General features: G+C 43.2%; 1 protein-coding gene across 1 annotated transcript in view; it reads left to right on the top strand.

Annotated features, from left to right (window-relative positions):
- LOC125458537 (collagen alpha-1(XXIII) chain-like) overlaps window positions 1-23,029 on the top strand; it is a 188,884-nt gene that overhangs the window by 146,093 nt on the left and 19,762 nt on the right. The window contains exons 10-13 of the mRNA XM_059650680.1: window positions 4,609-4,662; window positions 6,111-6,155; window positions 7,368-7,436; window positions 13,035-13,133. Of these exons, the coding sequence (XP_059506663.1) occupies window positions 4,609-4,662; window positions 6,111-6,155; window positions 7,368-7,436; window positions 13,035-13,133 (267 nt within the window). The remainder of the gene's footprint in view (window positions 1-4,608; window positions 4,663-6,110; window positions 6,156-7,367; window positions 7,437-13,034; window positions 13,134-23,029) is intronic.

Raw genomic sequence — 23,029 nt, 5'->3', positions numbered from 1 at the left:
AAGTTCATGGTCAGAGTATACTGATAACCATGCAAATGTATACATGAAACCATTGACGACTACAAGCTTTCTATCACTCCCATTCCAGTCTCCCTCTGATATTGCTAATCCTTTCAAGCCTCATGTCTTGTCACCACACTGGTGTTGTGTTGTAACTCACTCCTCCTACTTCCACTTGCAATCACTGTTTGTTACAACTCAGAGTTTCAAAGAGTCAACAGCTGGGTTGCAGTGCTTCAGTGCGCCGCTATGGCCCACTGCAACTTTCTTTTTGTTTTTCCCGATCTCTCCACAACATACTTGCTCTAAATTTCAGTGAATTTTATGTTGTATTTGTTAGTGACTATCATTTTTTTATGACTTCTAGCTTTGGATTGTTCAACAACATTTTGTTTCTGTTTATCCTCTCAGTATCTGTTATTAAGTTAGGTGGATTGGCCGTGCTAAATTGCCCATAGAATCCAGGAATATACAGGCTAAGTGGATTAACCATATGAGGTGCGAGGTTACAGGGATCGGATAAGGGGGTCAGTCTGGATGGCATGCTCTTAGGAGGGTCGGTGTGGACTCAATAGTCCAAATGGCCTGCTTCCTTACTGTAGGAATTCTATGATTCATGATTACATGTTCCATTCAAATACATCTAACTTAACAAAATTATGCATTGAAACTACATTAATCAATGCTGGAACTGTTCACATCTTCCAGTACATCATCGTTAGTGATTGTGGTTTGTCACAAAATGTAATGTAAGGTGCAAAAGTGAAACTTTTCTGCCAGCTTACAGAGCCTTTGATAGAGCACAGCTTCATAGCACAGCATACTTTCGACTACTTTATAAAATTGTTAACATCACCATTTCATATTTTGTTTTCCGCAAGTTTATCAGAGTAGAATCATGTCAACAGCTGTAATGAAGTCAAGTTTTGGGGAAAGGAGGCAATCTACTAAAAGACTTCAACCATTCATTGCATAAAGAAGAATAGAATGTTTTTCGAAAGCATTCATATCAAAACAGAACAAAATAAATGTGTTTTATTTCTGATATGCTTTTATTTTGTATGTTGTTTGACGAGCTGCTCCCTTCACTGTAGGAACAAACGTACACTAAACCAATGTATTTATATTAGAGTGGAGAATTTATTGGTGGGGAGAGATGCCTCCATTCCCCCAGCCCTCCCCATTCATACCCAGTGTAAAGAGCGCAGCAGCATCTGAAAAAAAGAGGGTGTGATTTTGCACCTGTTAGAGCTGCCCATGACAGAACAACAAAGAAATAGCTGTCAAAAGCAACATCAAGTTTCGCTGTACACATTTAATAGAAATTAGTGTGTGAGAAAGGCTTGTGGTGTTCTCCGCAATTAAAACAATAGCAGTCTAAGTAGGATTGGATGTGCAACATTCTTTGCTATCCTAAAGAACATTTTATACCTATAAGTTACTTCTCTTAAGTTTCTTTTCTAATCAGTCAGTTATAATACTAGAAATAGGTTTTAATTAGTATTTTTCAAGATAATTATAGGTACAGTTTCAAAATAGGCTATAGAATTAACAAGTGTGTGTGTGTGTGCGCGCGCGCATGTGTGTACAAACTTTAGAAAGAAAGGTTTAAAAACTAATTAAGAGTAATGGAGAGGGGCATCCCCATCACTTATCAGGCACAGTGGCTACGAGAGTTGGAACAGTAGGAAATTCAAAGAAGACTCTATTACTGCCTTGTACCAGACAGCAGACACACATCATACTTGAGAGTTAAAAGGTCACAGGTGACCAGGGAGAATTCAGTTTCTTATGTACCAAAATGGCCCAATCAGATCACAACAACAAGCGATTACTTATATGGAGTGATGTACTGGAAGCTTGATCATAGTTGAACAACCCAGCACTAATTAACCAATAGTATAGAGGGGAGGGAATATGTGCCACCATGTTAATGACAAGAAAAATGTATAAAAGACAATTTACGTGTATTTAAAATAACAGCGTCATTGAATTTTCTTCCGAACTGAGCTGAAGATTAAGGGGATAATTGAACCCTCACGTTTAAGGCCAGATACAGGGTAGTCTTTGACCTCTCCCTGTGTTGTACTGGTAGATGCTTGAAATAAATTACCATGTGCCTGAAACTCTGCCGTCTCCTGAAAATTTACTACCTCCATAAACTCGTTCCCCCAGCACCCAGTTCTCATCAACAGTGTGGCTGACTTTTGTATTTCAAAATGCCAACAGCTATGTGGAGGGAATACCCAGCTCAGTCCAGTACACATTTTTATGATGCAAATGAGGTAGAGTACATCGTATATAAATTTTGCACTGTTTCAGCTGATACTTCAGCCAAAGAAAAGTCCAAAGAGGGAACTATTAATTTATTTTTATTGGTTTCAGACTGGCAGGAATGCTCCTACTAAAAAGCTACCTGACACTATGCTCGATCAGGTCCCAACCCCCGAGAATAGCCCCTTCCCCTGGATCTAAATCTTGCTGGACCAGAAACTGGGCGGCCTGCCCAAAAGCTTACATTCTCTGAAGTTCCTGATTTCTTACCCTGTTCTCAAAACTGGCACAGCTTTCCATCCGGACTATTACAGGGCTAGCAGAACCATGCTTGGGGCAAAGTCCCAGTGTTTAACATGCTAACTCCAGCCTTGGTTGCATGGCTGCTTTGTTCTGTAAGTAATTCAAATCAAATAATTTCCAGTAGCTAGAATAAAGTCCAGCAACCTCCCAAGTGTTTCAACAATTAAATTTAATTAGCGAAGTAGGCAGATTTATTCAATTTGAGGACACACTTTCTGTGTTATTCCTGTGGAAGTTTGACAGCCGTGGACAATTGTGAATGATACATCATGGTTTTCTTTTGTTGAAAATCAAAGAGGATGAAAAGTGCAAAGTAAATTTGCCCAGAAAAAAATCAGATTTTTAAAAATGTTGATGCAGTAGGACAGGATCATTTCATCAGTTGGATTTTATTATTAATGATTTTAACAATAAATTTTTTTTTACCCTTTTCTTACTTATTTTTGGAAGGGTCAGGATTTTCAGAGCAGCACCATACATTGTTGAATATCATACAACTGCCTTTTCCTTACATTAGACAAATTTAAATTGATGTATTTTTCCTTGACACTAATAAAGACTAGAGAATACATATGTTAGCTTGCTGATCAACTGATTCCGCAGAACTCATCAGTCATCACCCAACATAAAGCAAATTAAGGCTCAAAATATACAGGGCATGAGGGTATGTGGCAAGCAAGTGAATCAACTCCCAGAATCACCTGGGAAAATTCATTCATGTGACCATTCAGAGGAAAGACACCCTCAAGGATAGGAAGAATCAGTGAAGGGCTACTCCTCCATTCAGTGGTGAGCTCTCCCCCACACTTGTTGCTGACACGTTATTGGTGGGTGGGAAAGAACCAGCCTCTGATTGGATGAACAGGATGAGTGGTAGTAGTCAGCAAGTCCAGAGGAGGCAGGAATGGGAATGGGAATCATAATCATATCCCCAGGGTAGAAGAGCAAAACTGATGACTAAAATCAGTGAGACTGAGGGTAAAGGCGATGGATCAAGGCAGTTGGAGAGGGATGTGATGTGCTGCTGCACAATGGGAGAGTGAACCCATGGTGGGATGCAGAGGGGGCGTGAGAAGATTTAAAAAAAAGAAAAAGGGTTTCAAAGGAGGTGCAAGGGGCTCCGAAACAGACTTTACAGAACAAGAAACAAGTCAATAATTTCTTGCAAATTAATGTGGAGTCTTTAGATTGAAGAATTAAGGTTAAAGTATATATGGGGGAAATGTAGTAGATGAAATGGACACTGCCAATTCTGATATTGACAAGTTTATTTCATAAAGATTCATATTACTGTTATCCTGTTTCAAATTTCTTGTAATGTAATGAATTCATTGAGGTACAATAGCTGTGTTAAAAACAAAGGGTCAATTGTGTGTAGAAATGTCGGGCTTTTTCAAAAAGAACTTGTTATTTTATGATCTAGCAGGAACTGCAGATGCTGGAGAATCTGAGATAACAAGGTGTAGAGCTGGATGAACACAGCAGGCCAAGCAGCATCATAGGAGCAGGAAAGCTGATGTTTCGGTTGTCCTGCTCCTCTGATGCTGCTTGGCCTGCTGTATTCATCCAGCTCTACACCTTGTTATCTCTGTTGCTATTTTATGCCCGTTTTGTGTTTCAGTTTTAATACATGGTTTCTGAATAAAACATTGCAGTTTGTGTTGTTACTCTGAGTTTCACAGGCTAAGAGGATTATCAGGGTATTGACAAATTTGATCATCTCTGCTTCTTTGTGAGTGCAAATTCCCCCTCTTTCAATGCAAATATAGGAGATATTGTTATTGAGTGAGTGCATCACGAAAATCAAGGTAGTGAGACCAAAAAAGGATCATGAAAACTAAAAATCAGCCCTCAGAAATCAAAAAGTAACCTTTGACAAATCTCTGAGCACTTGAAAAATGTTGAGCCCCAATATGAATGCTCCATATGAATATCTAACTGCTATTGTGAAATGATGGAAACAGTCTGTTTTGATGGTGTGTTTGTTTGCTAAATAGTTTGTGATTGGTACTTGCACTTTCTTTCATCCAGGGAGAAAAAGGTATTGCAGGTCCTCCAGGATTACCGGGGTCAATGGGATTAAAGGTAAAGTATAAATTTACTGTGTTTTCATAACACACAGATGTGGGATAGAGCTGGATTGAATGCTTTTCTGCCTGTGAGTCTCAAAGTAGGAGTGGTCTAAAATCCTGTTGTTGACCTTCCAATTATCTACCTGCCTATGGTCTATCAGCAACTTTACAGTGAGGAAAAGAGGCATGAGGTAACCCAGCCACCCTTGGGGCTATTTAGGCATAACAGCAGTCAGGGGTCTTCTCTTGGCCCTGCCACTATTTTGACTGTGTGGTGTGGTGTTGTATACATGTTGTGAGGAGGGAGAAGGAAGGGAAAGAGGACTCTCATCAGCCTGAAGCCCAAAAGCTTAAGCTGCCTATTATGAGGTCAAGCAAGAAGAAATCCACCTTTCTGTAGCAACTCCCAGCTCATTCCTCCCTACCCCCAGCTCATCACTCTCTGTAACCCTTTCCCAGGCCTCTGACACTATGAGGATTAGATTGGCCAGCAGATCTCTAAACTGGTACTTCTTCCTGAGACCAGATGGGGGCAGTATCATCCTGAAGAATAAATTAATGTAGCATAACTAATTAAATTGGATGGTATTTAATAATTATCAGGAGGCATGACCCCCAATTAATATTTTTCATATCCATCTACTTTCAAGGAATTTACTTCATTCACAAAGAAATGCAGTGATGCCATTGACTCATTGTGCTAGAGACAGACTGCAATGTCAAATGTGATGAGCAGAATTTTTACGAAAAACTCTAAAACAACCAACATCATTCCTCCAAACTTCAACTATGTTGCTTATAATCAGAAGTAAAAACAAGAGAGGAATCAACATTTTCTGAACTTCCTATCCTACAGCAAGTCATTTCATCTCAATCATTCCTGATGTGCATGGGGTCCTCTCTTCAAAGGTTTTGTCCTTCTGTTATTATGGCTTTTCTCTACCCTGCCTTTGTAACTATTTCCAGAACAAAGTTGCAGCTTGTATTCTCCGCATCCCCAAACACAGCTTACCAAAAGTAAAGGGACCTTTATTCATTGTACACCAACTTTCTGGAGACCACAGCTCCTCAGTCACACTTCTGAGTTGCCCAGATTTCTACTCTGTATCCTAGGCAATACACCCAGGAATGTTTGCTTACGTTAAAGGGGCTGTAGGACTGAATCTGATTGTTGCTACTGGGAAAATCCAGTAAAGATGTTCCTCAACGACCAAAGCTGTCAAAGAAATTAATTTAGGACATTGTTTATATTTACTGACAAAATATTTTTACTGCTCTAGTTTATTTTTCTGAAACAAGGCACGCTAACATTTTGGGCCCTAAAGGCTAGCACATAATTTGATTGTCAGAATAACATGCGGATTTAAATGCTAAAACACAATGTTGCATTTAATTATGGTTGCACTGAATTTATAAAGTGGTCAGCAGATTTTTACCAAGATATCATGGAATTCATTTTAGGGTGAACCTGGCGAGAAGGGTGAAAAGGGGCGCCCAGGACTGAATGTAAGTACTTTATTAATTTTAAGTTCTGTAGTGACAGGTAGCATCTGCCTGTCTAAAGATGGTGCTGCAGTATGTAAAATAAAGTCCCCTGTATGTCAAAATAAAATGTGTTTGTTTTGTTTTGAAGTTGACCCCTCTTTTTGGCAATACCCCTCTCCTCCCTCCAGGCAGATGCCCAAGCACTACCCCTCTTCACTCACTCCCCTCCTTCCCACAGACGTTCCATCACTCGCCGACGAAAAGAAGGCTAGGTCTCAATATATTTCCAAATGTAGCTCTCACTGTCCTCAGATGGCCAACATCCCCAATCCTCCTTTTGTTTCTCAACTAAATTGCAAACACAGATGATGTGCTCAAGTCTCTGTTGTGGGAATAGACCACACATTCTACAGATTCAGTGATGGAGTTCTATAACTGAGCCAAGACCAGCAGTAGTCTAAATTGCAAATGTCATGAGTAATTCACATATGGTCAACATTCCAAAATGTGCATTTTAAAGAAGATGTCACTGAAATTTCAGGGAAGAAAATTGTAAGCAATTAGTTATTTCCTAGAAGCATAGACTGGTACAGAATGGAAACAGGCCATTTAGCTTGTCATGTCTGTGCTGGCTCTGACTTTCCAAATAGTTCGTCTACTGAACTTTCTCATAGTTTTGTACCTTTTTTCCTCTGAAGTATTTATCCAGTTTCTTTCCAGGCATTATCATTGAATCTACACCACTACTTCCAGACAATGTGCTCAAATATTTCCTTCTACAACAATATTCTCTGAGGTTAATATTAATCCTGAAGTGCAGCAGAGTTGAGTTAGTAAAATCACAAGCAAGCCTCCCTGCCAAAGCATGTAAAACACAATGAGGCATTTGACACCTGTGCTATGAAAGCTGGTTTTGCATGTTCAACTGTTGGCATTCCAGGCGCTGCACGGATAAACACACACAGCTGTTTTTTTAGCCACTTTAAGTGGCATCAGCAGTCATTGAAAAGTTCCTGATTTTGTTTTTTGTGTTCTGGGTATATTCCTTGAGTGAAGGAAAGTGAGAGGCCACCAGGTGCAGTGAGAGAAGCATTGGATGAACACTATATCTTGAGTGCACCAGGAATTTGGTCCATGTCACTTGTCCATGTTTGTGCTGAAAGTCTTTTGAACTGAATTTCTCATACTGTTGAACTAGTGCTTTCTCCATATTTATTATCAATTTGTATGAAGGGTCAAAAAGGTGAACGAGGAACAACAGAGATAATAGACTACGATGGAAAAATCCAAGAGGCTCTACAGGTAGAGTTTTCACAGCAAATATGAATTAGAATGTGTGAAATGGAAAGCACATATAAACATAGGAGTAAACCATTCACCACTCTTGTTGACTGCACCATTTAACATGATCATGGCTGATCTGCTTGACCCAACTCCACACACTCATCTACCATTGAAAACTGCTAACCCCCTGATTGTCGAATATCTGTTTACTTCTACTTTAAATATACCTAATGATCAAGCTTCCATCACTCTCTTAGAAAAAGAGTACCAAGGATTCGCAACCTTCTCATTCCAGACTGAAATGGAAGATCCCTGATCATTAAAATACATGCCATCATTCTAGGTCTCTCCTACAAGGAGAAACATCCTTGCAACAACATCTATCAAGTCTCTTCGGGATCTTTTATGTCTCAATAAGATCATCTTTCTTTTTTTTAAACTCTTATGGAAAAAGCTTAGTCTGCTCAACCTTTCCTCAAACATACGATGAACGGCTAAGGATCCTGGGATTGTATTCATTAGAGTTTAGAAGGTTGAGGGGAGATCTAATAGAAACTTACAAGATAATGTATGGCTTAGAAAGGGTGGATGCTGGGAAGTTGTTTCCATTAGGCAGGGAGACTAGGACCCGTGGGCACAGCCTTAAAATTAGAGGGGGTAAATTTAAAATGGAAATGAGGAGACATTTCTTCAGCCAGAGTGTGGTGGGCTTGTGGAATTCATTGCCACGGAGCGCAGTAGAGGCCGGGACGTTAGATGCCTTCAAAGCAGAGATCGACAAATTCTTGATCTCACCAGGAATCAAGGGCTACAGGGAGAATGCAGGGAAGGGGAGTTGAAATGCCCATCAGCCATGATTTAAATGGCAGTGGACTCGATGGGCCGAATGGCCTTACTTCCACTCCCATGTCTTATGGTCTTATAAGATAATCCCCTAACCAGGTATCAGTCACATGTACCTTCCCTCAATTGCCTCTAATACGTTTACATTCTTACTTAAATAAGCAGACCAATAGTGTAGGCAGTACTCCAGATGTGGCCTCGCCAATCTCTTTATCACTTAAGCAAAATATTCCTACTATTGTATTCTTTTCCACTTGGAATAGTTGACAACATTTCATTTGCCTTCCTAATCAGTTACTGAACTACATGCTAACTTTTTAGGATTCATATTGTGCCAAGGCACTCAGATCATTCTGAAGCTCAGAGTTCTGTAATCACTCTGTCCTTAAATAGTACACTTTCATGTTTTCTCACGTTCCATTTACCAAATTTTTGCCTAATGAACTGACCTCACTACATCCCTATGTAGCCTCCTTATGGTCATCTTCGTAACTTTCTTTCCTACCTATCTATGTACTACTAGCAGCCATGTATTCATTCCCTTCATCCAAGTCACTAATATAAATTGTAAATAATTGCAACCCCTGCACTGATCTCAGACATATCACTCATCACATCCTGCCAACCCAAAAATGACCTATTTTACTCACCCTTTGCTTCCCATTAGCCAACCATTCTTCTAACCAACCTAATATGTTTCCCGTTATGCTGTGAGTTTTTTTTTGTATGAAGCCTTGATATTGCCCTCTCAAATGCCTTCTCAAAATCTAAGTACATTCACCAATTCCCCAAGGGTCTAGACCTGAAATATCAGCTTTCTTGATGCTCCTCTGATGCTGCTTGGTCTGCTGTGTTCATCCAGCTCTACATCTTGTTATCTCCAATTTTCCAGCATCAGCAGTTCCTACTACCCCGTTATTCATGTTGTTTGTTACTTCCTTAAAAAAACTCCAAAAATTAGTAAGATATGATTTCCCTTTCACAAAGCCACGTTGAATCTATTTGACTGGAAGAAGAGTTTCTAGGTGCCCTGCTGTAATCTTCCCAGTAATAGATTAAAGCATTTTCTGTATGAAATATATTAGCTTAACAGTTTTTGTGTTCTTTCTACATCCTTTCCTGAATAGAGGAGTCACATTCATCGCTTTTCACTCTGAGACTTTTCCAGGATTCATGGAAGTTTGGAATTAAAACCAATGCACCTGTCATCTTAGCAATCCCTTCTCTTAACACCAAGGATAAAATTCAAGAGGGCCAGGGAACCTGTCAGGTTTTAGTTCTAATAATTTTCTCAGAATCATTTCCATGATCGTTTCTCTTTCCCCTGCTGATTCACAATTGTTTCTGGGATGTTATTTGCATCCTGTACAGTGAAGACAGACATAAAATATGTGTTCAATTCATCTGTCATTCCTCTACTTTCCATTATTAATGCCCACATTTACTTTTTTTAAAACACCTGTGAAAGCATTTAGTATGGTTTTATATTTCCAAATAGCTTTGTTTCCTACTCAAATTTGCCCTTCCTTGTTAATCTCGTAATCATTCTTTTCTGTTCTTTACCTTGTGACCTGTCATCCTTCTTTGCAGAATTGTACCTCTTTTGTTTAAATTTGATGCTTATTTTAACTACTTCATTTAGCCATAGATGGTGCATCCTCCCTTAAAATCTTTCTTTCACATTGGAATGTATCTTTGAGTGTTCTGAAATATTTCCATAAATGTCTGCCATTGTATCTCCAATGACGTATGCCTTATTATAGTTTTCCAAATCACTTCAGCTAGCTCTGAATTCATGTTAGATATCCTGAATCTTGGCACCAGCCAGACAACATTATAGCTTGACTCTCACTCTTGGGTGCAGAGACCTGCATCCATACCCTTGACTATGCTAACCCCTACTACCACTATACTCCTTTTAATTCTCCCATTTTAATGGTTTGCTGTGCCACAGTGCCCTTTTTAGTTTTCTCATCCATTTTACATCCATTGCTTTTTATCTATTACAGACAATAGGAACCACAAAAATGTTTTGCAACTGCAAAGACTGAGGCTCCTCCACCTCCTGGGTCTCCATACCCATTTCACTCACAGTCACACCCTCTTATCCCAACACGATCAGAAGGTGCTTTCCTAAAGCATACGCCTCCTGGGAATAAAAAGTGTCCAGATAATTTTCCTGTGGTCTGTTGCATCAGAGTGTCCGCAGCTCAGTCTACAGCTCATAAACTCTGAGCTCAGACGCTTTGAGCTACATTCACCTTGTGCCAATGCTTGCCCTTGATTCATACTGCTGTCCAGGAACTCCCACATTTTGTAGTTGCAACATATCATCTGCTCAGACAATAAAAGATGGCAGTATTCATTGTATTAATTTATTTATAATTAATAAGTGCCATGACTCCCTAAGATGACACAAAAATAATAACAAAATCTTTTGCTTTATATGTTGAATTGAAATAAGGATTGAAAACTTTTTGTATTAATATATTCAAAATATTGTACTGACTTCCAAGATTTTCTAATGACAATCTAAGCAGGTAATAGTGACAGCTTTATTATTGCAATCTCTATTCTGTTCTAACAAAGGTATCTGCCATCGTGCTCCAGGGTGAGAGTGCTACTTAGAAAACTGAGGTCATTTTAAAAAGATGCATTTTAAATCTTTTTATCCAGCTTCTCCTTTGATTTGACCCACTGTGCAAACATCACAACTAAAGTCAAATTGTAAATAGTGATTCAAATCAGAATACTTTCTTGTGTTGTCTTCCTTTAATACTAGAAGTCTTTTTTTAAGTAGATATGTCTCGAAGAAACTGGTTCAAATTATAAAACTGTACAATTTCAAGCATTTGCAAAATCATTTACAAAGTTGCAGCCCAGCAGCAGTATACATTGGAAATCCAGAAACAACTTAGTTTGAACTAATTAGCATGAAATAATTTGTTGTAATTGGCCAATCCTCAGATATCCGTGGCGGGTGTGGCTCAGCAAATACACAGCAACTGGTTTGGAAAAAAAACCTTGTGCTGTTTGACCGGAACTATTTGATGAATTTGATGACATGCTACGATGTTAAAGCTCTTACTGTCTCCTTTAAATAAACACCAATACATGAATGTAAATGTCATATTCACCTACTGATTTTAAACCTTTATCAGAGTCCTTAACTGTCCCATCAACAAACTTTACTTTCTGTTGTGATTTTTGGTTGCATTTTTACAGCAATTTTTCCAAAGAAGTGAAGTCAAATAGGTAGAGAAACAAAGTCTTTGCTCATCCAATGGCATTTATTTTAATGATTGCATTGAGCTTTAAAAATAAACTGATTTTTAATTATCACTTATCACCTGTATTATTAGTTTTAAAAAATATAAAGTTTTATTAATTGTTGGCATTAGAGACCAGAATTTAACATGAGTGAGGGGAGCGCCATCGACTGGTTGGAGAACTGGTGGAAGTTCTGCATTGTGTTTCTCTTGGAGGCTAATGATGCAATTCTAAGATGATTAAGTTTTTGTCTAGGCAGCATTGGGCCTCCTGTCAGAATGAGCCCCCAGTAAGGAGAGAGGTTTCGCCCTGAGAGTTGCCAGCTACTCCAATACCAGCTGCAGAAACACCACTACAATGTGTGGCCTTCAGCAGACATCACTGATGGATTTCTATCAGAATAGAGTATGGTTGGAATGGTGGTTGCAGGGACAGAGTGTTAGGGTCAGAAAAAAGGGATGGTTTCCTGTGGAGCGCACACCTTCCCAATGTTGAGTCCCTCAATCAGATACAAAATGCCTATGAATGACAACCCCTACTCATTAGGTTGCTGGCAAAGCTGATTGGTTGAATACCAGCTTTGGCGGGATGCTGACCTTAAGCAGTCCTTCAGTGGTCCCTGAAGGGCCTCGGCTGGCATCCAGACAAGAAAGCTGCCTACGAGCCTTCCCAGCAAATCCCTGTTAAAAGTCATGAAAATGTTGAATATATTTGTCTAATGTCAAGGTCAAGGACCATCCAATGGATAATGAGTAGGTCATTTGTTTTCTAATTGATGCAAGAAAGTGTCAGACAAGAAGGCTGGGAGGCGGGTCATAAATGTGGGAACAGGGCAGTTGAAACATGAGGAATAAGTCCAACGAGAGTTGGCACCATTAGTGCATAGACACACCATCAGCTGACCATTCTAGATATGCCAGTTTGGTAAAAATGTCCCAGAACATTTGAAATGTGATAACTGCACTTCCTCTACACATCAGAATTTTTAAAAATATATCTTTGGAACAGGTGACCCGCTCCACTTACTGCAACAATGTAGTAAAAGTGGCCTGCACATCCAGCAGTCATCATGCACTGTAGCAAAGCAGTGGATGTATGGTAGATGGATGTGCTACGTCTTTGTAAGGGGACAATGATAGGCCATTGGAAGTGTTTAGAGGTCATGAAGTGGACTGGATGGAGTAGTTTGTGGAGTTGAGATCTTCAGGGCTTCTTTTTTTTTGTAGAGCTGACACAAAGACCCGAGCACATGATGCCCATGGCTGTATATGACCTTTCTCTGGAGTAGCTGGCATCTTACCCACCTCCACCCTGCCAATTAAGTCCCTACTTCCCAAGATGGCACACAAACATGGGAATTTTCCTGAATTGCTCTACCCTCAAGGATGAAAATCCAGCTCAATACTTTTAATATTCAAATGCTTTAACAGTGAGGCTGTTTATTTTTAAGCCTCCAATTGAGGTGTTGTGTTCTCTGAAGTGTCATGTTTCTCATATTTTTAGGGTATAATTGGGCCTAAAGGAGAATCCGGAATCCCTGGAGCCCCAGGAATTCCAGGACAGAAAGGTGAAAAAGGAGAAATCGGTTCCGCTGGTCCACCTGTAAGTGAATATCTAAAATCTCTCATTTCTTAAGGATGATAGTATATCCTGATACGTAAATAACAATTAAAAAAAAGTCTATGAAGACACCCAGTAAAGCATACAATTTGGCAATAATTCCAGCTCTAATCTTTTTTGTCCGCTTCTGTAAGTCCACCTTTTCTTCTCCTATCTCAAATCTACTGAGCCTTAAGGAGCATCATTCCTAACTTCACTACAATTCAGACTGTCTGGTTACCACTTCATTGTTTTTTGTGGGGCCTTGTTTCATTCAAACTGTATGCTGCATCTCCTAAGGTACAACAGTGACTGTACTTCTGAAGTACATTTGGAGTAAAGCAGCTTGGAATATTCTGAAGTTAGGAAATATATAAATAGGCGTCCTTTTCTTCAGAGCCACGGCTGACTGGAGCCTTCATAACAGGGACACAATGTCAATTGCAATCACTGCAAGACTAACTATCATCACTTGTGGCTCTCTCAATCTGGTGAGAGGCAGATTTTGTTAAAGCAAAGCTACAACTACCTCTGTCTATTCCTAAACTCAACTACCTGCTTTATGATGGCAAACACACACTGATAAATTAAACAAAACATGTTCTAGCTGAGGCTGGATCCTGAATCACAACCTCTATGGCAACATGACTTGCTTTTGGATGATTCAACCGTTGCTATGTCTTTGTCATAAACCATATAATTACTTCATCCTGCTTATGGAGATTACAATTTATTTTCCTAACTGTCTGACTCCATTGCAAGCTTAGAGAGTGCTGCCAGGATTGCACGACAAACACGCTTACCAGTTAAGTGGAACAAATTCCAAGCTTGTTTCAATTGCATTCACTACAGGGTTGCTTATCCCCATTTTTCTACAATAAAAATGCAGCCATGAATGAGGTGAGCAATGGTAAATCAATTGAGAAAATATAGCAACATTGGAAAGTCAAGATTCTCAACAGCGACAAACAAAAAGTCAGATTTTCCACTAGAGGTTTGGACAGTGAGATGCAGAAGCTTATTTGCAAACCAACACCAAACGTTGCAATGATGCTGCCAGGTCTCTTTACACAAGCAGAAACACCCATCTCATGCATTGAAATTAAAAACAGAAACTGCAGAGAAACTCAATAGGTCCAGCAGCAACCATGCGGTGAGAAACAGAGTTGATATTTCAAGATTCTTCTTTGGAACTTAAGGTAGCTAGAAAATAATTTTTTTATGCTGTTGACAAAGGAAGAGGAACTGATGGTGGGGATGGCTGGAGTGAAAGATAAAAAGAGGGCTAATGGTAGTAAAAGAGAGATAGAAATGTAGAGTATGTGTTAACGATAGATGTGAACAGCAAAAAAAATGGTCCTCTCTATTGAGAGTAAAACCATGTCATCAAGACATGGTGGTGGTGGAGGGAAAGGGGGTCTGATCAAAGTTTAGAACAGTGTTCATGTTCTGAAGTTTTTGAACTCAGTGTTAAGTCCTGAAGACAGTAAGGATTGCAGATGGTGGAAACCAGAGTCAATAGATATGAAGCTGGAAAAGCACAGCAGGTCAAACATCATCTGAGGAGCAGGAAAGTCAACATTTCGGGCAGAAACCAGGACTGGGGAGGGGGAGGGGAGCCCAGGGGTGTTGCTAGGGGAAGGATAGGTGAGATGCTGGTAGGTAGATTTAGGTAGGGAGTTATTGTGATTAGTCAGTTGGAAGGGTGGAGTGGATAGGTGAGTAGGAAAATGGACAGTTTAGGTCAGATCAGGGAGGTGAGGAGGAGGGGGAGAGTTGGACATGGAATAAAGCTGGGAGTGGAGGCATTTTGAAGCTGGTGACATCAATATTGAGGCCATTGGGCTGTAAGCTCCCAAGGCAAAATATCAGGTGTTGTTCCTTCAGTTTAGGTTTGGCCTTGCTCTAGTAGTGGAGGAGGCCAAGGATGGACATATCACCAGGAGAGTGAAGTAGGAATTAAAATGGATGGCAACCGGAAGGTCAGGTTCGTTGGTTAGAACATAGAACATAGAACAGTACAGCACAGAACAGGCCCTTCCCAATAGAGGTGACGATATTGGGAGCAGTGGACACAATAGATAAGGTTGGATGAAGTGCAGATGAATCTCTCCCGGATCTGGAAGGATTGTTTGGGGCCTTGGACAGAGAAGAGAGGGGAGTTAAGGGCAGGTGTTGCACTTGTTGCAGTTGCAGGGAAAGGTACCGGGTGTGGTGGAGAAGTTGGTGGGGTATATAGAGCTGACAAGGGAGTCGCAGGAGGAATGGTCCCTGTGTCCAACATCGAAGACCATGTGATTGCTGACATCACTGACGACCAGGATAACGGAATCCGCTTCTGCCCACATGACCGCCCCAGCATGTGCACATGCTCCAGATGAAGTCTCTGCCCCGCTCCTAGCCCCAGCCCCAAGCCCTGCCGAGTATTCACCACTCCCCTCATCTCCCCCTCATGGAGGCTGAATGGCCAGTACTCAGCAAAGGGCTCATTCCTCTGCACCCACATGCCAACAAATTCCGTGCAAGCCATGATGTTGAGCTCTTCTTTTGCTGCCTCTGCCTCAATGCCTATTTCTTTGAACGGGAATCCAACCCACCCTCTAACGACCCCTTCTACCCAACCCCCAGCAAACTCCATCCTCCTGGATACCCCCTCCCACCCTCCTACTCTCCCTTGATTCCTTCATCTCAAACTGTCGCCGTGACATCTATCACTTGGATCTCTCCACCCCTCTCATCTACACCAACCTCTCCCCATCGGAATGTGCAGCTCTCCGTTCCCTTCACTTCAATCCCAGACTCACTGTTAAACCTGTTGGAAAAGGGGGGCATGGTGATAGTGTGGCAAACTGACCTCTACATCAGTGAGGCCAGATGCCAACTCTTTGACACCTCCTCCTACCATCCCCTCAAACATGGCTCCACCTCTGATCACCAAACCATCATCTCCCAGACCATCAACAACCCCATCACTTTGGGAGATCTCCCATCCACAGCCTCCACCATGATAGTTCCCCAAACCCACACCATCCATTTCCATCTCCTTCTCAAAATCCATCAACCTGACTGCCCTGGTCGACCCATTGGCTCTGCCTGCTCCTGCTCTACTGAGCTCATCTCCTCCAAATTCGACTCTGTTCATTCCTCTTCAGCCCAGGAACCCCTCACCTGCATTCATGACAGAACCCAGGTCCTCCACCTTTTCCAAAACTTTCAATTCCCTGGATCCCAACACTTCTTCTTCACCATGGATCTACAGTCCCTGTACACCTGTATTCCCCATATGGAGGGACCAAAAGCCCTCCACTTCTTTGTCTCCCATAGGCCCAAACAGTCCCCCTCCACCGACACACTCTTATTCACTTGGTCCTCACCTTCAAAAACTTTTCCTCTGATTCTTCCCACTTCATACAAACCAAAGGGGTGGTCATGGGTACCCTCATGAGCCCAAACTATGCCTGCCTGTTTGTAGGATTCATGGAACAGTCCCTCTTCCACACTGGTGTGATCCCTCACCTCTTTCTCCACTATAGTGATGACAGTATTGATGTTGTCTCATGCTTGCATGAGGAGCCCAAGCAGCTGGTCAACTTCACCAACACATTCCACACGACCCTCAAATTCACCTGAACCATTTCTGACACCGCCCGTCCCTTCCTGGGTTCTCCATCTCCACCTCCAGAAACCGACTCATCACTGACAGAGATTTCAAGCCCACTGACTCTCACAACTACCTCAACTGCACCTCTTCTTACCCAACCTCCTGCTAAAATGCTATCCCATACTCCCAATTCCTCTGCGGTATCTAGTCCCAGAATGAGGTGTTTTACTCCAGTACATCCCGGATATCCTACTTTAGGGGCCATAATTTCCCTTCCTCTGTAATTAAGGATAACCTCAATCATATCTCCTCCACTTCCCACACTTCTTCCCTCAAACCCTCTCCCCCAACAACAATAAGGATGGAATCCCCTTAGTCCTCATGTACCAAACCCCCAACCTCTGAATCCAACATATCATCCTCCAACGTTCCCACCACCTATTTTCAGACCCCAAAAAGATATTTCCTTCCCCAACCCTCTCCACTTCCCATAGGGACCATTCATTCTGCGACTCCCTCATCAGCTCTACACACCCCACCAACTTCTCCACCACACCCGGTTCCTTTCCCTGTGACCACAAGAGGTGCAATACCTGCCCCAACACCTCCCCCTTTCACCTCCATCCAAGGCCCTCAACAATCCTTCCAGATTGGGCAGAAATTCACCTGCGCTTCATCCAACCTGATCTATTGTATCCGTGATAACAAGGTGTAGAGCTGAATGAACACAGCAGGCCAAGCAGCATCAGAGGAGCAGGAAAGCTGACCCTTCTTCAGAAATGGGGGAAGGGAAGGGGCTTCTGAAGTAAATAGGGATAGAGGAGAAGATAGGTGGAGAGGAGACAGACAGGTTAAAGAGGCGGGGATGGAACCAGTAAAGATGAGTGTAGGTGGGAAGTTAGGGAGGGGGTAGGTCAGTCCAGGGAGGACAGACAGGTCAAGGGAGCGGGATGAGGTTAGTAGGTAGAAGATGGGGGTGGGGCTTGAAGTGGGAGGAGGGGATAGGTGGGAGGAAGGACAGGTTAGGGAGGCGGAGACAACCTGGGCTGGTTTTGGGATGTGGTGGTGGGGGGGTAGATTTTGAACCTTGTGAAGTCCACTTTGATACCATTCGGCTGCAGGGTTCCCAAGCAGAATATGAGTTGCTGTTCCTGCAACCTTCAGGTGGCATCGTTGTAGCACTGCAGGAGGACGAGGATGGACATGTCATCTAAGGAATGGGAGGGGGAGTTGAAATGGTTCGCGACTGGGAGGTGCAGTTGTTTAGTGCGAACCGAGTGTAGGTGTTCTGCAAAGTGGTCTCCAAGCGTCCGCTTAGTTTCCCCAATGTAGAGGAGGCCACACCGGGTACAACAAATACAGTATACCACATTAGCAGATGTGCAGGTGAATGTCTGCTTGATGTGGAAAGTCTCCTTGGGGCCTGGGATGAGTGTGATGGAGGAGGTGTGGGGGCAGGTATAGCACTTCCTGCTGTTGCTAGGAAAAGTGCTGGGCATGCTGGGGCTGGAGGGGAGTGTGGAGCAGACAAGGGAGCCACGGAGAGAGTGGTCCCTCCAGAAGGCAGACAAGGGTGGGGAGGGAAAAATGTCTTTGGTGGTGGGGTCAGATTGCAGATGGCAGAAATGTCAGAGGATGATGCGTTGGATCCGAACATTGGTGGGGTGGTACGTGAGGACAAGGGGGATTCTGTTTTGGTTGTTATCGCGGGGAGGGGGTGTGAGGGATGAGTTGGGGAAAACGTGGGAGACACAGTCGAGTTCTCGACAACTGTAGGGGGCTGGGAGGTTGCAGTCCTTGAAAATCGAGGACAGCTGAGATGTACGGGAATGGAATGCTTCATCCTGGGAGCAGATGTGGCGGAGGCGAAGGAATTGGGAATAGGGGATGGCACTTTTGCAGTAAGGTGGGTGGGAGGAGGTGTATTCTAGATAGCTGTGGGAGTCTGTAGGCTTGAAGTGGGTATCGGTTTCTAGGTGGTTGCCAGAGATGGAAACAGAGGGGTTCAGGAACAAGAGAGAGGTCTCGGATGGTCCAGATGAACTTAAGGTTGGGGTGGAGGGTGTTGGTGAAGTGGATGAACTATTCGAGCTCCTCGTGGGAGCACGAGGAATCACCGGTACAGTTATCAATGTAATGGAGGAAGAGGTGGTGTTTAGGGCCAGTGTAGCTACAGATTGTATCAGTTGTTCCCAGTGACGTCTCCTCTATATCAGGAAGACCAAACGCAGATTCGGGGACCAGTTTGTGGAGGACCTGTACTCTGCACACACCAACCAACCTGATCTTATGGTTTTCATCCAACTTAATTCCCCCTCCCACTCCCCTGGTGACATGTCCATCCTTGGTTTCCTCTGCTGTCAGAGTGAGGCCAAATGTAAACCGGAAGAACAACATCTGATATTTTGCCTTGGGAGCTTACAGCCCATTGTCCTCAATATTGACTTCACCAGCTTCAAAATCCCTCCACTCTGTTTTAACCAATGTCCAGCCCTCCCCCTACGCCTCGTCTCCATGACCTGACCTGTCCATCTTCCTATTCACCTATCCGCTCCACCTCTCCGACTGACCAAACACAATAACCCCCTACCTACATCCACCTATCACCCACCCCACCTAAGTTTTATATCAGCTCCATCTCCCTCACTCTATTTACTTCTGGGCTCCCCTCCCAGCCCTGACAAAAGGATTCAGCTCAAAATATTGACTTTCCTGCTCCTTGGATGCTATCTGACCTGCTGTGCTTTTCCAGATTCGCATTTATTGACTTTAAGTCCTGAAGGAAATGAGGTGCTGTTCTCCAGCTTGCGTTAGGTTTCTCTGGAGCATTATAACAGGATGGGCATGCATGGCAGAAAGGTGGTTTACTGAAATGGCAAGCAGCTGTAGGGTTAGAGTTCATTCTTGTGGACAGAATGGAGGAGTTTGGCAGAACAGTCACCTAGTCCAAATTTAGTCTCATCATTGCAAAGAAAACAAAATTGTGAACAGTAGACCATATTGAAAGAAATACAAGTAAATCACTGCTTCACCTGGGTCTAGGAAAATGAGGAAGGAGCAAGCAAAAGGGCAAGTGTTACCCTATGATTGCATGGGAAGGGAGGATTTGTTTGGGATGGCTCCTGCTGGAGGCAGTGGAAATGGCAGGTGATGATCTTTTTGACTGGTGAGGTGGGAAGCAAGGACGAGAGTAAATCCTATCTTTGTTCTAGGAAGGTTGGGAATAGAGCTAGACTTGGCTGAGGGCCCTGTCAACCATGGTGGTGGGAGAATGCTAGTTCCGCAAAAGGATCATATGTCAGAGCAGCCCTGTGGAAGGTGGCATCATCACAACAGATGTGAAGGAGACTGAGAAAGAGAGAACTTAATGAAGTCCTTGCAAGGAAGCAAGGTGTGAAAGAGTGTAGTTAAGGTAACTCTTGGTTTGTAAATGATATTGGTAGAGATCTTATCCCCAGAGAAGACAAGGAAAGCAAAAGAAAAGTCAGGGATGGAATCATCACTCAGCATCACAGAAAGTGAGGGACGAGTAATGATGAGAAGTGAAATTGATGAAGCACAGCAAGATGCATCTTTCAGCTCCTCACTAGCTCTCTTTCTACCTGCTTGGATGCTCACAGCACTTCTGCCTTGTCTTTTTGCACTTTACTGCCTCACTCAGAATTTCACTTTCACCACCAACCTAGCTGTGATGAGGAAGGTCAGTGTGTAACTCTGTTTTGCATAACTAAGCCGTGTGCCTAGAGTTCAAGTGGTAAAGGGGAAATGAGCAATGTTCTATCTGCAACCTCGAAGCCACCAGGAGGCTCCATGTCTTGTGGCAATGTATTTCTTCCACTTAGAATCCACTGCTGCACATTGAATAAGGGCAACAATGTGCAAAAGGTGCATATAGAGGCATCACATTGGCCTTCTTGTTAGGCCCAATGTCTGAAGACTCTGTTCAAATGGCATTTGTGTTTGCTGTGACTGCTGAATGATCCCAAAACTTGGGGGGTGGGGGAGCTGCCTTGTTTCTGATATTGCCCATGTAGGCTTATTGGAGCTATTCCCAATGGACTTTAGATGACCACAAAACAAGAAGAAAATGAGAGGAAACACTGGAGATAAGCAGTTAAATAAGCCAGTTGGGTGGGAAGATCACTCCCACTGGGGCTGACATGGAAGACAAGGCAAACTCCCACAGCTACCTAGAATCCACCTCCTCCCACTCACCCTCCTGCAAAAATTCCATCCCCTATTCCCAATTTCTCCGCCTCCGCCACATCTGCTCCCACGATGAGGCATTCCACTCCCGCACATCCCAGATGTCCAAGTTCTTCAAGGACCGCAACTTTCCCCCCACAGTGGTTGAGAACGCCCTTGACCGCGTCTCCCGCATTTCCCGCAACACATCCCTCACACCCCGCCCCCGCCACAACCGCCCAAAGAGGATCCCCCTCGTTCTCACACACCACCCCACCAACCTCCGGATACAACGCATCATCCTCCGACACTTCCGCCATCTACAATCCGACCCCACCACCCAACGTTTTTCCATCCCCACCCTTATCTGCTTTCCGGAGAGACCACTCTCTCTGTGGCTCCCTTGTTCACTCCACACTGCCCTCCAACCCCACCACACCCGGCACCTTCCTCTGCAACCGCAGGAAGTGCTACACTTGCCCCCACACCTCCTCCCTCACCAGTATCCCAGGCCCCAAGATGACTTTCCATATTAAGCAGAGGTTCACCTGCACATCTGCCAATGTGGTATACTGTATCCATTGCACCCGGTGTGGCTTCCTCTACATTGGGGAAACCAAGCGGAGGCTTGGGGACCGCTTTGCAGAACACCTCCGCTCGGTTCGCAACAAACAACTGCACCTCCCAGTCGTGAACCATTTCCACTCCCCCTCCCATTCTTTAGATGACATGTCCATCATGGGCCTCCTGCAGTGCCACAATGACGCCACACGATGGTTGCAGGAACAGCAACTCATATTCCGCTTGGGAACGCTGCAGCCCAATGGTATCAATGTGGACTTCACCAGCTTCAAAATCTCCCCTTCCCCCACCGCATCCCAAAACCAGCCCAGTTCATCCCCTTCCCCCACTGCATCCCAAAACCAGCCCATCCTGTCTCTGCCTCCCTAACCTGTTCTTCCTCTCACCCATCCCTTCCTCCCACCCCAAGCCGCACCTCCATTTCCTACCTACTAACCTCATCCCACCTCCTTGACCTGCTCGTCTTCCCTGGACTGACCTATCCCCTCCCTACCTCCCCAACTATACTCTACTCTCCACCTATCTTCTTTTCTCTCCATCTTCAGTCCGCCTCCACCTCTCTCCCTATTTATTCCAGTACCCTCACACCATCCCCCTCTCTGATGAAGGGTCTAGGCCCGAAATGTCAGCTTTTGTGCTCCTGAGATGCTGCTTGGCCTGCTGTGTTCATCCAGCTTCACACTTTATTATCATGTAGGTTGAGGGTTCACCAGACTGAGAGGCTAATCCTGCAACTCTCTCCACAAAGCACGACCTGTGTTTCCTTCCAACTTCATCTAATTCACAAGTGTGCAACAGAAATAAGAAGTGACTGTTGAGGGGTGGAGTAGGTGTTTTCTTTCCCTGGGGGACCAGGCTTTACTTTTGAATGATGTGAGGTCCTTCAAGGGGCATTAGCATAAAACAGGCACTCACACAGTGCAGGTTAAAAGCATCTGTTAATGCATAATTGTGCACATAGACTTAAATCTTTTTAAGCTTTGCTGCTTTTCCTATTGTTTAATAAAAAATAAGATTACAAAATGATAGAAATCTTCACAATCTGATGCTCCCGCATTCAATTATCACAATGTTTAGGGTTAATATGGGTATTCTGAGAAGGATAACTATTGCTCAGCTGGAGTTGTAACATCATGTACCACTAAGCACGACTTGCTTCTACCTTCACTCATTTAGGTGCAACTAAAATGAATTCACTCACGTTGCAAAGGATGAAAGCTGAACATTTATTTTTAAATGTGATACTATATTTATAATCAAATTTCACTAATGCCACCAATGTGTCATCACAAGTTTTCATTTTTCTGTTCCTCTTTGTCGAGGTGCAGTCCTGGGGCCTGTCCTGTAGTGGAGCCTGTTGGCTCAGAGTTTTGTTTGGATAACCCCAAGGTGTTTGTGGCTATCAGGCACCTAACTTACTGTGTGTCCTGCCCAGATGTAGGCTCACCCACCTCAGCCTGAACTTCTGCAGGGTTGAGGTTGACAGTTGTGTGTGGAGTGAGTGTATTGGATCTGGGTCTCCATAGTCACT

Source organism: Stegostoma tigrinum, chromosome 13, assembly GCF_030684315.1.
Source record: "Stegostoma tigrinum isolate sSteTig4 chromosome 13, sSteTig4.hap1, whole genome shotgun sequence".
Taxonomy (NCBI): Eukaryota; Metazoa; Chordata; class Chondrichthyes; order Orectolobiformes; family Stegostomatidae; genus Stegostoma; species Stegostoma tigrinum.
This window is presented reverse-complemented; position numbering and strand designations above follow the sequence as displayed.